Source organism: Esox lucius, chromosome 18 (assembly GCF_011004845.1).
Source record: "Esox lucius isolate fEsoLuc1 chromosome 18, fEsoLuc1.pri, whole genome shotgun sequence".
Taxonomy (NCBI): Eukaryota; Metazoa; Chordata; class Actinopteri; order Esociformes; family Esocidae; genus Esox; species Esox lucius.
Window position 1 is genome coordinate 24738033 of NC_047586.1, and position 12343 is coordinate 24750375.

Here is a 12343-nt window from a genome sequence, read left to right on the forward strand (position 1 = left end):
GAGGGCTGTGTGTGAATGACAGGACCTGAGTTGGGCATTAGCTAATGGGGAACACAGACAGAGTGGCCTCCAGCCAGCCTGAGACACGGGCTGCTGCTGTCAGTGCAGTGGTAAAATGAGGGCCCGATTCACACTTTTTCAAACGTGTGTTCCTAAAGTGCTTTGTGGTCATTGGATAACATTCCTCTCTTTGCCACTCGTTGCCATTCTTCAAAAGCTCATGACAGAGTTGAAAGAGTTGAAATATAAACACTGCCATTGAAGTTTAGTTGAGACTGTGAGGATTTCAAATGAATAACCTTTATTTTCACCACACAAGTACCAAAATCATATTCATACTACTATCAAATTAAATTCCTGAACACCACAAATGTTGATTAAAATCAGTCTGGAAAGAGTTTATAAGAATCTGGGGCGCCACCGAACTGCAGTCAGAGCAATATTGTCCAAATGGAGATTTTTTGGAACAGTGGTGAATCTTTCCAGGAGGGGCTGTCCTGTCTAAATCTCTCCAAGGGCATGGCATAAAATAATCTAGGATATCCCAAAGAACCATAGAAAACATCCAGGGATCTGCAGTTGTTATAACAGGACTTGAAACCACATGTAGTTCATGTTCAAAACCCCACTCAAATGTCGGAGTTAAAGCAGTTTCAAATGGAGGAGTGGGCCAAAATTCCTTCAAAGTGCTCTGAGAGACTGAGTAATGAATAAACACTTGGCTCTAGTCATTGCTGCTAAACGTGGTGTAACCAATTAAAATCTAAGCAATGGTTACTTTTTCCACAAAGGAGCATTGGGTCTTACATACCTTTTGTTAGAAATGAAATAACTATGAAAATGTTGTATCATTTGTTGTCTCAGGTTCCCTATTATCTAATATTATCAAACATAATGTACAGTTGTCACGCCAGTGGGGAAAAAAAGTGTAAAGAATATTAATGATACTTTTGATATTTTGACTAAATGCAGCTTTAAACACAACACAGTTTATCCAAAGTGCTTTACAGAGAAAATGGTAAACAGAGATGAGAAAAGCACATCATTACACATGCACTCATATGGCATACTAACAGCTTAAAGTATTTGTAATTATGTTATCTGACTAGAATGTGAATGTGTTATGTACAGTGGGGAGAACAAGTATTTGATACACTGCGGATTTTGCAGGTTTTCCTACTTACAAAGCATGTAGAGGTCTGTAATTTTTACATAGGTACACTTCAACTGTGAGAGACGGAATCTAAAACAAAAATCCAGAAAATCACATTGATTTATAAATAATTAATTAGCATTTTATTGCATGACATAAGTATTTGATCACCTACCAACCAGTAAGAATTTCGGCTCTCGTTTTTCTTTAAGAAGCCCTCCTGTTCTCCATTCATTACCTGTATCAACTGCACCTGTTTGAACTCGTTACCTGTATAAAAGACACCTGTCCACACACTCAATCAAACAGACTCCAACCTCTCCACAATGGCCAAGACCAGAGAGCTGTGTAAGGACATCAGGGATAAAATTGTAGACCTGCACAAGGCTGGGATGGGCTATAGGACAATAGGCAAGCAGCTTGGTGAGAAGGCAACAACTGTTCCTCAAAGAAAAGCTCAAAGAAAACCATTAGTAACACAATAAGCCGTCATGGATTAAAATCCTGCAGCGCATGCAAGGTCCCCCTGCTCAAGCCAGCGCATGTTCAGGCCCATCTGAAGTTTGCCAATGACCATCTGGATGATCCAGAGGAGGAATGGGAGAAGGTCATGTGGTCTGATGAGACACAAATAGAGCTTTTTGGTCTAAACTCTACACGCTGTGTTTGGAGGAAGAAGAAGGATGAGTACAACCCCAAGAACACCATCCCAACCGTGAAGCATGGAGGTGGAAACATCATTCTTTGGTGATGCTTTTCTGCAAAGGGGACAGGACGACTGCACCGTATTGAGGGGAGGATGGATGGGGCCATGTATCGTGAGATCTTGGCCAACAACCTCCTTCCCTCAGTAAGAGCATTGAAGATGGGTCGTGGCTGGGTCTTCCAGCATGACAATGACCCGAAACACACAGCCAGGGCAACTAAGGGATGGTTCCGTAAGAAGCATCTTAAGGTCCTGGAGTGGCCTAGCCAGTCTCCAGACCTGAACCCAATAGAAAATCTTTGGAGGGAGCTGAAAGTCCATATTGCCCAGCGACAGCCCCCAAAACCTGAAGGATCTGGAGAAGGTCTGTATGGAGGAGTGGGCCAAAATCCCTGCTGCAGTGTGTGCAAACCTGGTCAAGAACTACAGGAAACAAATGATCTCTGTAATTGCAAACAAAGGTGTCTGTACCAAATATTAAGTTCTGCTTTTCTGATGAATCAAATACGTAAGTCATGCAATAAAATGCTAATTAATTATTTAAAATCATACAATGTGATTTTCTGGATTAGATTAGATTCCGTCACTCACAGTTGAAGAGTACCTATGATAAAAAATTACAGACCTCTACATGCTTTGTAAGGGGGAATACCTGCAAAATCGGCAGTGTATCAAATACTTGTTCTCCCCACTGTATATAGTAATCTCATGTTCATATCAGTGCCCTGAGGAAGGGTGTGTGAGAGAAAAATATAGTGAGGCAAGTCACACTGAGGCATACTGACACTATTGAAACTAGAAAAAGCAGTACATGGAGAAAAAGTTTTGAAAGTACTGGAATGTATCCCAGTATGCACTGGGTGGAAAGCAGCATCACGGAGCTAACACACTTAATTCATCAAAATCTGTGTGTCTTGATATTATGGAAATCAGAGTCCCTGGAAGAAACACAATGAGAACATGCAAGCAACACCCAGAAAGGAACAGGGTTGAAGTTGAACCCATGTCCTACTTGCTGTGAGGTGAGGTGCTAACCTGAGCCATCATGCCACTGCAAGCAGTAATACATGGGCCACTCAAGTACCACATTACCATAGTGTTGAAATGAATGATCATGCATGCATTGTCAAACTGGACAGTGGCTGTTGAATTTACCATTCTGGTCAGCCAGGCCAGGGTTCATGGCGGAACTCTGGAGTTCTGGCTTAGAGCCAATCCAAACAAATGTTGTCTTTGCTTACATCACTAACTAAAATCCATTTAAGATTGTCACTGTCTACATTGAGATGTTCCACATTTTAATTTACAATGTCCCTTATCAGGGATGGTTAATGGCCTAACCACTGCGGTCAGCTCCTTGGACCTGGCTGGCCCAGAGCTATGCTGAACAATAAAAACGTATTGGGGGGAAATGGCTTTGCAATGGAATGACTCACTCCATGCAGTTAAATAAAAGTCTGAGGACAAATGTTCTAACTTGCTCTGGGCAGAGGCTTAACCCTAAACTAACAAGTGGTGGAAAACTGCAACCGCATTTTGGCATAAGAGTGGTTCTAAAGGAAACGTCAAGTGTTTGTTAAAATGCATGATGGTCATTCTGTGGGCTACATGAATGTAACTATCACTGAGATGTCAATCCAGCCTTAGCTTTTCATGTAGGCCTACATACAGAATGTCATATAGATACATATGCAACGTTTGATCTGTAGCTGTTTTGTGGCAGTGGTCGCTGTATGGAGATTTTTAAGACCAAGTATAACTGTCATCCAGTATATATATAGTACATAGTGTTTAGTGTGTGTTTGTGTGCCTATTGGTATTAACAAAACGTTTACATTTTTATTCATGCACCACAATGAAAACAAATAAAACTAAAACATGCTATTATTTTCTTTCTTTTAAAACAAGTAATCTTTTTCTATAGTTGGAATGTTTTGATGCTAAAAATATTAATATTGGTTGTCTCACCGTATTACTGTCACGTCCTGGCAATGCCCCTAGCCATCTCTGCACTGGGCTGGGGCCATAGTCAGGACAGGACAGAAGGTGGTGCCTTTTAGCCACCTCTAATCCTTTTGGTCTTCTCAATTGGAGGCAGGTATATATTGTTGCCTCCAATTGGGGACCCTATTTATGTTCTATGTGTGACCGTGTCTGTCGAAATGTTGGTCTTATTAAAAAATGATATGCATTTGAATTTAGAGTGTGCAGCTTTTTCATTCATTTTGGTTTTGTTTTGTACTGAATGCCCTATGTCACTGGTTGATGCTGGTTTTTATTATTATTATTATTATTATGTATTTATTTATTTTTATTAGTTGTTGGTCACTCTATGGCAGATAAAAAAAAATATATACTTTTATCCTTAAACTGTCTGTAGAAAAAGAGGTGGCTGCTGTAGCTACTAGCTGGCCAATTCACTCATTTATCTTAGCTAGGCTATCTTAGCTAGGCTATTTAGCTAAGGGAGTTAACTAGCTGGATTGCTTAATATTTTGTTGTAGTACATGCATGTTCTAATTACATATTATCATTTTGAAATATAGCTGTAGTTTTGATTTACCTTACTTCATGGATATTATACTAATGGATGTTGGTTATGGATGTGTAAGCATCTTCAAGTTTATGGAAAGTGTAGCACTTTACTTGCTAACATGTTTATGGATGACAACTAGCCATTATGAAACGACAGGGATTGGGACATATTCACAGCTTCTTCACATAAAGAAACCAAAATATGGTGGTTAATAGTGAGTGGGTATCAGAGTAAAATTTTCTTCCTGCAGGAACTTGCCACTGCCTATCCCATCCTAGTTAGCTTGATCAGCTTGGTCAGATATGATCTATTTTACATCAACACCTGTTCTTTCCATCCAAAATGTGAACCAAGCTATATTATAAGTTGTAATGAATCAAAATGTATGCAAAGTTCCATGTACTTAAATACAGAATATATACATTAACTGATACTAATTCTAATTACAGAGACGTGCTCACCAAGGCAATGTGATGATTGTCAGAGGGGAAAGTAAGACTAAGAGGATGAATGTGATTGTGAAGGAGACAATTTTAAGATTTTTTTTGTGTGTGTGTGTTTTCTCCTGGGAATGAGAAGTCTCCTGCCACAAGACCTTCAAATGCAGTGAGTATTTATGTCATCCTAACATAAAGACAGTGAATGGATACCATGTACACTAGTGGCCATATTATTGTCAGTTCATCTGTACATTTTAATTTTATTAGTTTTCTCAAGAATTGACAATAACCTTTTTGTAGGAGGAAACATGATCACTGAGGCAAAACATGCAAACTCTGCACAGAGGCACCAGTCTGGCGCAAACCCTTCAGACAATATTTTACTCATCTATGCTATTCTTGAGATATTAGGATTTGTTCAGGATAGACAAAGACTTCGCTGGCTACACAATGACCTCATATTTTCACTTGACTAAAAAGTTATCGTCACCTGTATTGATAATTATTGTATAAATCCCATTCACGAATGGCTAATAAGCTGTTAAAATGGCCAGTGGCAAAAGCCATACAGTTCATAGATGCTATTTGTGGTGGGGGTAAACTTAATAAGAAGCATTAAGTCAGTTTAACACAATGCGTAATGGTGTCTAGTGAAATATTACTGGCTAATAAGCTCTTAAAACGGCCAGTGGCAAAAGTCATACATTTCATAGATGCTATTAGTGGTGGAGGTAAACTTAATAAGAAACGTTACTCAGTTTAACACAATGCTATATGGTGTCTAGCGACATATTGAAACTCAGCATGATGTTAATGATCTACAGTAATGTTGAAATGCTATACCAACTCTCGGCAGATGTGTAGCTCTGTGGTGTAGTGGTTGAATACACGGTCTCGTATGTGGGAACCCACCTGGGTTCGAATCCAGAAAGTGCATCAACGATCATCACTTTTTATTGCTGGCCGGCTGAACTTGGCTTGCCTGCTTTCTGTTACCTTGATATGATACATCTGTGATAATTGTCCATTGTTGTGAATCCACGTCTTCCTCCTTTTGGTGATTCACATTTTTATGGCGGGAGTGCTTACATGCATTACGTTTGTTTAAAGAAATTGTAAAATATGAAATCCTACTTTTTAAGGACTTTTCAGTGAATCTTAGTGTGTCCTTATTTGCTGTTTTTCCTCATAGCTACACCAGGGATGGATCCAGCTGATTACTGGCAATTTGGAGGAGGATTGTTCTATATCTGCTACATTGCACTGTCATTTCTGGTACAGATTCATTGACCTCTTGTGCTATGTTTTGATTTTACTTTATTTGTAATTAAGTTTCCAATTGCACTTTAATTGACACAGTGAAACACTTAGATGTAGATGTATCAATTTCTTTTGCATTTCTTCAGTATGTTTTCAGTTGAGGATATTTCAAAGTAATCTTAAAGCTTATATTTTGAGAATTTTCCCTACTGTACTATTGACCAGTACAGTAGTTTAAATATTCAATTAATTTGAAGTTTTTACTGTAATTATATTTTAGATTGTACATTTTTAACATAACTTGACATTTAAAGATTAAATCTAAACACAATCAAAGCTAGTTAAAGTTTGAGATGATTTTAAATTTTGTCTTCAAATTATTTTACAATCTTAAGCATGTATTAACACTTTATTGAAGGTGTTTGATTGCTCCTAAATTATTACAATTTGCTAAAATACGTTTTCTCATCAAAACCTTTTATGAAAATGTACATTTATTTATTTAAATTAGGATATTTTACTTTAATTTTAGGGTATTTGTTTGGCAGTCATAGTTGCCAGTCATTTGACCGTTTTTTACAGTGTATTAATGTATTTTGTACAGTTTTACTTTCCTTCTGAAATTATTTTACAATCTTGAGCATGTTAACACTATTGAAGGTGGTTTTTTGTAATAATTATGAAGAAATCTGTAAAATAAACGTTTTTCTCTGCAGAACGTTTAGTGCTGCCCCTTTATTGAAGGTGTTTGATTGTAATAATTTAGGAAAATCTGTAAAATAAGTTTTTCTCTGCTGAACCTTTAATGAAAATGTCTATACATTTATAGTTTTTGCCCTTTATTGAAATTATGATATTTTACTTTCATTTTTGTGTATTTGTTTGGCAGCCGCAGCTGCCAGTCATTTACCTTTTTAGTTATTTTTTTTTACAGTTTAGGTATTTGGGTTGGGGAGATTCTACTGAAACACTGAAGTACTGTATGTTTCTTGAACAGCTGTGTGATGGAATATGTGCTGTGTGTTGTCCTAAGGACAGATCTGTGGGTGTGACAGGGGAAGGGGAGTTTGGGGAGCGCTGGAATCCCACGTCTCATGTCCACGCTGCTGGCCTCTATGTTGGGTTGACAGGCTGGACAGGACAGAGTAACCCCCAAGCCCTGGCAATAAATAGTCTGTCCAAAACGCCCTCACTCCTCTCAATCCATGCCATCTACCCCCTCTGCTATGCTCTCTCTTGACTTGTAAAGCCATCAAAATAGAACTGTTTGGATGTTCGAGGGTGTTCAGGTGGGTGGGTGTGTGTGTGTGTGCAGGAATGTGGGACCATATTAGTGTGTGTGAGGGTGTGTGTGTCCACATCCCCTCACCTGTCAGGGTGTATTAGTCAGAGTGGCAGCCTCATCGATAACTCTCTCAGCCCAGAGTCACAAAGATATGCCACAGAGAGAGAGACAGACTGACTGTCATGTAGAAAAATGAAGAGAGTGAGAGAGTGTTAGAGAAAAGGAGGATGAAGTGAAAAGTGGAGCCTATTTTAGATCAGTTAGGGTGCAGTTGTGTATCTAGAAAAAATACGCTACTACAAAAACTGTCACACCTTTAAATCACTTAAATAGCTGTCTTTCTTACATAGATTCCATTCTTCAACTTGATTTTCAGATCTAACTATAGAAAAGACTGCCTCTAAGGGTGCTCTGATTGTGCCCTGTATATTCTTTCCAGAGGCCATTGGTAAATTACATTTGTGGCACCTTTCTCCTCCATCCGCATCACTAAGAAACGCGATCATCTCCTCCTCAAGCTCTTCGATGAACTACGGCAAACAGCAAAAAATCTGTCATGCTTGCAAAAAATATTAGAGTTCAGTTTTTGTTTCTAGTTAGAAAACACACCGTGAATGTGGGAATCATTATGCCATCTAAGTCGTTATGAAATACTGTATGTTTAAAATCATATTATTTTAACAGCTTTTTGTAACCTGGTTCACCTGGATTGGGGAGAGTTGGTTGTTGATGTTGCAATTCACTTAGCTTCCACATTTAGAACACATTCTACATATAGCGTGGTTATGGTAAAACCTTGTCCATAGGTAAATAGGCAAAGGGATTCGAACCAGTGCCCTTTTGTTTATTCGCCCAACACTCCGACCCAGGGTAATCAACTACATTCAGCCATTGCTGATTTTGGTCAGGGAGCTAGAATGTAACCGTAAGAATTATGAAAGCAATGGTTAAGTAGCAGTGAGCATTAAACCATTATTATCTAGTTTAATAGCAGAGAGGATGAGGACAGCATTAAACAATTGTTAGGGTTAATGCTGCATTAAACCACTGTTACCTGGTTACGTATTAGTGAGGATGACAACAGGATTAAACCATAAATACCTGGTTTAATAGCATTGAAAATGAGGATTGTATTAACCCATTATTACCTGGTTTAGTGGCAGTGAGGATGACCAATGCATGAAACAATTTCTACCTGTTTCAGTACCAGTGATGATGAGGACAGCATTAACCCATTATCACCAGGTTTTTAGTAGCATTAAGGATGAGCACAGCATTAACCCATCATTACATGGTTTGGTAGCATTGAAGATGAGTACAGAATAAACCCATCATTACATGGTTTGGTAGCATTGAAGATGAGTACAGAATAAACCCATCATTACATGGTTTGGTAGCATTGAAGATGAGTACAGAATAAACCCATCATTACCTGGTTCAATAGCATTGAGGATCTCTTGGACTAGACATCCTTTCAAACCATCCGGGATCTCCTTCTTGGTGAGGGTTTTGCTGCCACAACCTTCTGATGCCTCTGTAACACCCACAACGAAACACTCATTCAGGATGGGAAATGAGTTCTGCGGTGGCCAGTGCATGCCAACATTTTACCAGAACCTCAACTATTTGCTTGGGCCATTTCTTTTCACAAAACAGCATTATTCATGCAAGTTCCAGTATTAATAATGATAATAATACTAACAACAGAAAGGTAAATCACAACCCATAAGTCAATTGTATATTTTTTCAAGAATGCCTAAGATTATATCCTTTATTTACTGCTTCCAAATGCTTAGTGTGACGGCCTGCCAATGTGGGTGATAGCAAAAGACATTCTACCAGCCAATGCCAAGATTGAACAATATTTAGCTGGTGTCCATTTGTTACCCTGCACACAACGTTAACACATAAACTTACATTATCTTCAGGAAAAAAAAAAACACACACACACACACCCATGGTAGACGGTCCCCTTATCTCGTCGGTGCAGAGTGAAGAGTCACTGTTAAGGGCCTGGATGGCAAAAAGCTCCTCCGCTGACAGCTTCCTGTCCAGAGCCATGGACAACATGTAATACACTGCCTCATTAAACACCTGCAGACACTGGTAGACAGAAGAGGAGTGGTCAGGGTGTGTGTGTTTGAATGTGTGTGTGGTGTATGTCCACTGTATGTGTGTCCTACCCTCTGGTGGCCTTGAATCCCTCTCATGGTGCTTAGCTGTAGGGGGACGTGAGCGTCCTCTAGGGCCCTGGTGGCTCCTGGGAGCTCCAGCTCGTCTGAGAATGAACCGACCACTCTTCCCAGTGCCCTCAGAATAGACAGGGACTGGTCACAGAAACGCAGACTCTCCTGGAGGGGGACAGAAGGAAATGCGAGTTGAACATGGGGACTGTGGTCAGTTGAAATGCTCCACCTCTCAGAATCCTCCCTGAGCGTATTTACCACAAGACTTTGCTTGTGGTAGTTCAAGTTTCAAGGTTTATTTGTCAAATGCACCGAACATCACAGCGTCATCCTGCTCAATTACATTCTTGTGACATGGCACCCGATAACTAGGTAGTGAAAATAAAGAAGAAAAATATATAAGCAAAAATGTAGCCAAACAAATAATAAAGCAAAAATATACATAACACTGTACATAGAAGCAGTAAAAAAAGAGTACTGTAAACTAGCAGCAATCTGGGTAGTATTATTGAATATTTAGATATGGCAAGTACGGCAATAATACATATATATATATATAAAACAATGTCATTTGGTAGAATTATTGAATATTATAGAATATTATAGATACATACACTCACCTAAAGGATTATTAGGAACACCTGTTAAATTTCTCATCAATGCAATTATCTAATCAACCAATCACATGGCAGTTGCTTCAATGCATTTAGGGGTGTGGTCCTGGTCAAGACAATCTCCTGAACTCCAAACTGAATGTCAGAATGGGAAAGAAAGGTGATTTAAGCAATTTTGAGCGTGGCATGGTTGTTGGTGCCAGACGGGCCGGTCTGAGTATTTCACAATCTGCTCAGTTACTGGGATTTTCACGCACAGCCATTTCTAGGGTTTACAAAGAATGGTGTGAAAAGGGAAATACATCCAGTATGCAGCAGTCCTGTGGGCAAAAATGCCTTGTTGATGCTAGAGGTCAGAGTAGAATGGGCCGACTGATTCAAGCTGATAGAAGAGCAGCTTTGACTGAAATAACCACTCGTTACAACCGAGGTATGCAGCAAAGCATTTGTGAAGCCACAACACGCACAACCTTGAGGCGAATGGGCTACAACAGCAGAAGACCCCACCGGGTACCACTCATCTCCACTACAAATAGGAAAAAGAAGCTACAATTTGCACAAGCTCACCAAAATAGGACAGTTGAAGACTGAAAGAATGTTGCCTGGTCTGATGAGTCTCGATTTCTGTAGAGACATTCAGATGGTAGAGTCAGAATTTGGTGTAAACAGAATGAGAACATGGATCCATCATGCCTTGTTACCACTGTGCAGGCTGGTGGTGGTGGTGTAATGGTGTGGGGGATGTTTTCTTGGCACACTTTAGGCCCCTTAGTGCCAATTGGGCATGGTTTAAATGCCACGGCCTACCTGAGCATTGTTTCTGACCATGTCCATCCCTTTATGACCACCATGTACCCATCCTCTGATGGCTACTTCCAGCAGGATAATGCACCATGTCACAAAGCTCGAATCATTTCAAATTGGTTTCTTGAACATGACAATCAGTTCACTGTACTGAAATGGCCCCCACAGTCACCAGATCTCAACCCAATAGGGCATCTTTGGGATGTGGTGGAACGGGAGCTTCGTGCCCTGGACGTGCATCCCACAAATCTCCATCAACTGCAAGATGCTATCCTATCAATTATGGGCCAACATTTCTAAAGAATGCTTTCAGCACCTTGTTGAATCAATGCCACGTAGAATTAAGGCAGTTCTGAAGGTCGAAAGGGGGTCAAACACAGTATTAGTATGGTGTTCCTAATAATCCTTTAGATGAGTGTATGAGTGTAATAAGATTATGAATGGTGGCATAGCACACTACAACTATGTAGTAAGAAATAAGAAGAAAAATATAATAACAGCAAGAGTTTAGCAAAAAAATAAAGCAATAATATACATAACAGCGTAAGCTAGCAATTTTAGAAAGAGTCGGAAGGCGAGTATGAACAGTATGGTAGAGGTATTGAATATTATAGATACATAATATCATAATAAGAAAGTACTGTCACAAGTCACTTCTTCTGACTTTGTGGAGTAAATAAGCCAAGACAATACATTCTTGGCTTTGTAACATACTGTCACTGTAACTTCTGCAGACACTTCCTGTATAGCACATTTAATGCAATTCTACTCCTTTTGCCAATAGATGACAGAAAACACTTAAAATTTCATTTTCTGCATTTCAACAGTTGGCGAGAAGTGTTGTTGTGATTTTCCAGCATTCCTACACATTTCATTTGAGTTACCGTGTAAATGTATTGGAGTGAGAGTGACTAACAAAATGAGTGAGGGTCCCCAGAGGTGAAGGCCCCTGAACATGTACGCACATTCGGTATTTGGCCATGAGTGGCAATTTAGTGAAAAAGGCTTGGAGATGTGGATAAAGATGTGGATAAAGGTTCATCAACATTGTAATCTAAACATTCTGGCATGTTCCATGAGCCTTTATAATGGATATAGCATATAGTTTCACTAAATTACAGTACTGCCGTAACATATCAGTGAGGATTAAAGAGTGAGTATACTCAGTAACTACTGAAAAAAGTGGGTATGCAGCTTATACCGGTTTATAGCACCACTACATCAATAGAAATTAGGGGTACTTGTTCAGATAACTGGCCAGGCTGAATACCAATCAGAAACATGTTAGGTCTCATAGATTCTCAAGAAGTGAGAAAAACGGCCACACCTCTCTTCTCCTAACCCCCTCCTCTTTTGGGC

The 12343-nt window shown here is 39.4% G+C and overlaps 1 protein-coding gene across 3 annotated transcripts in view; it reads right to left on the bottom strand.

Moving 5' to 3' along the window:
• adgb (androglobin) overlaps positions 1-12343 on the bottom strand; it is a 99341-nt gene that overhangs the window by 38704 nt on the left and 48294 nt on the right. For all 3 annotated transcript variants that reach the window (XM_020056004.2, XM_013138438.3, XM_020056005.2), the window contains 3 exons: positions 9564-9731; positions 9336-9483; positions 8813-8914 (listed from right to left, as the gene is read on the bottom strand). In XM_020056004.2, the coding sequence (XP_019911563.2) occupies positions 8813-8914; positions 9336-9483; positions 9564-9731 (418 nt within the window). The remainder of the gene's footprint in view (positions 1-8812; positions 8915-9335; positions 9484-9563; positions 9732-12343) is intronic.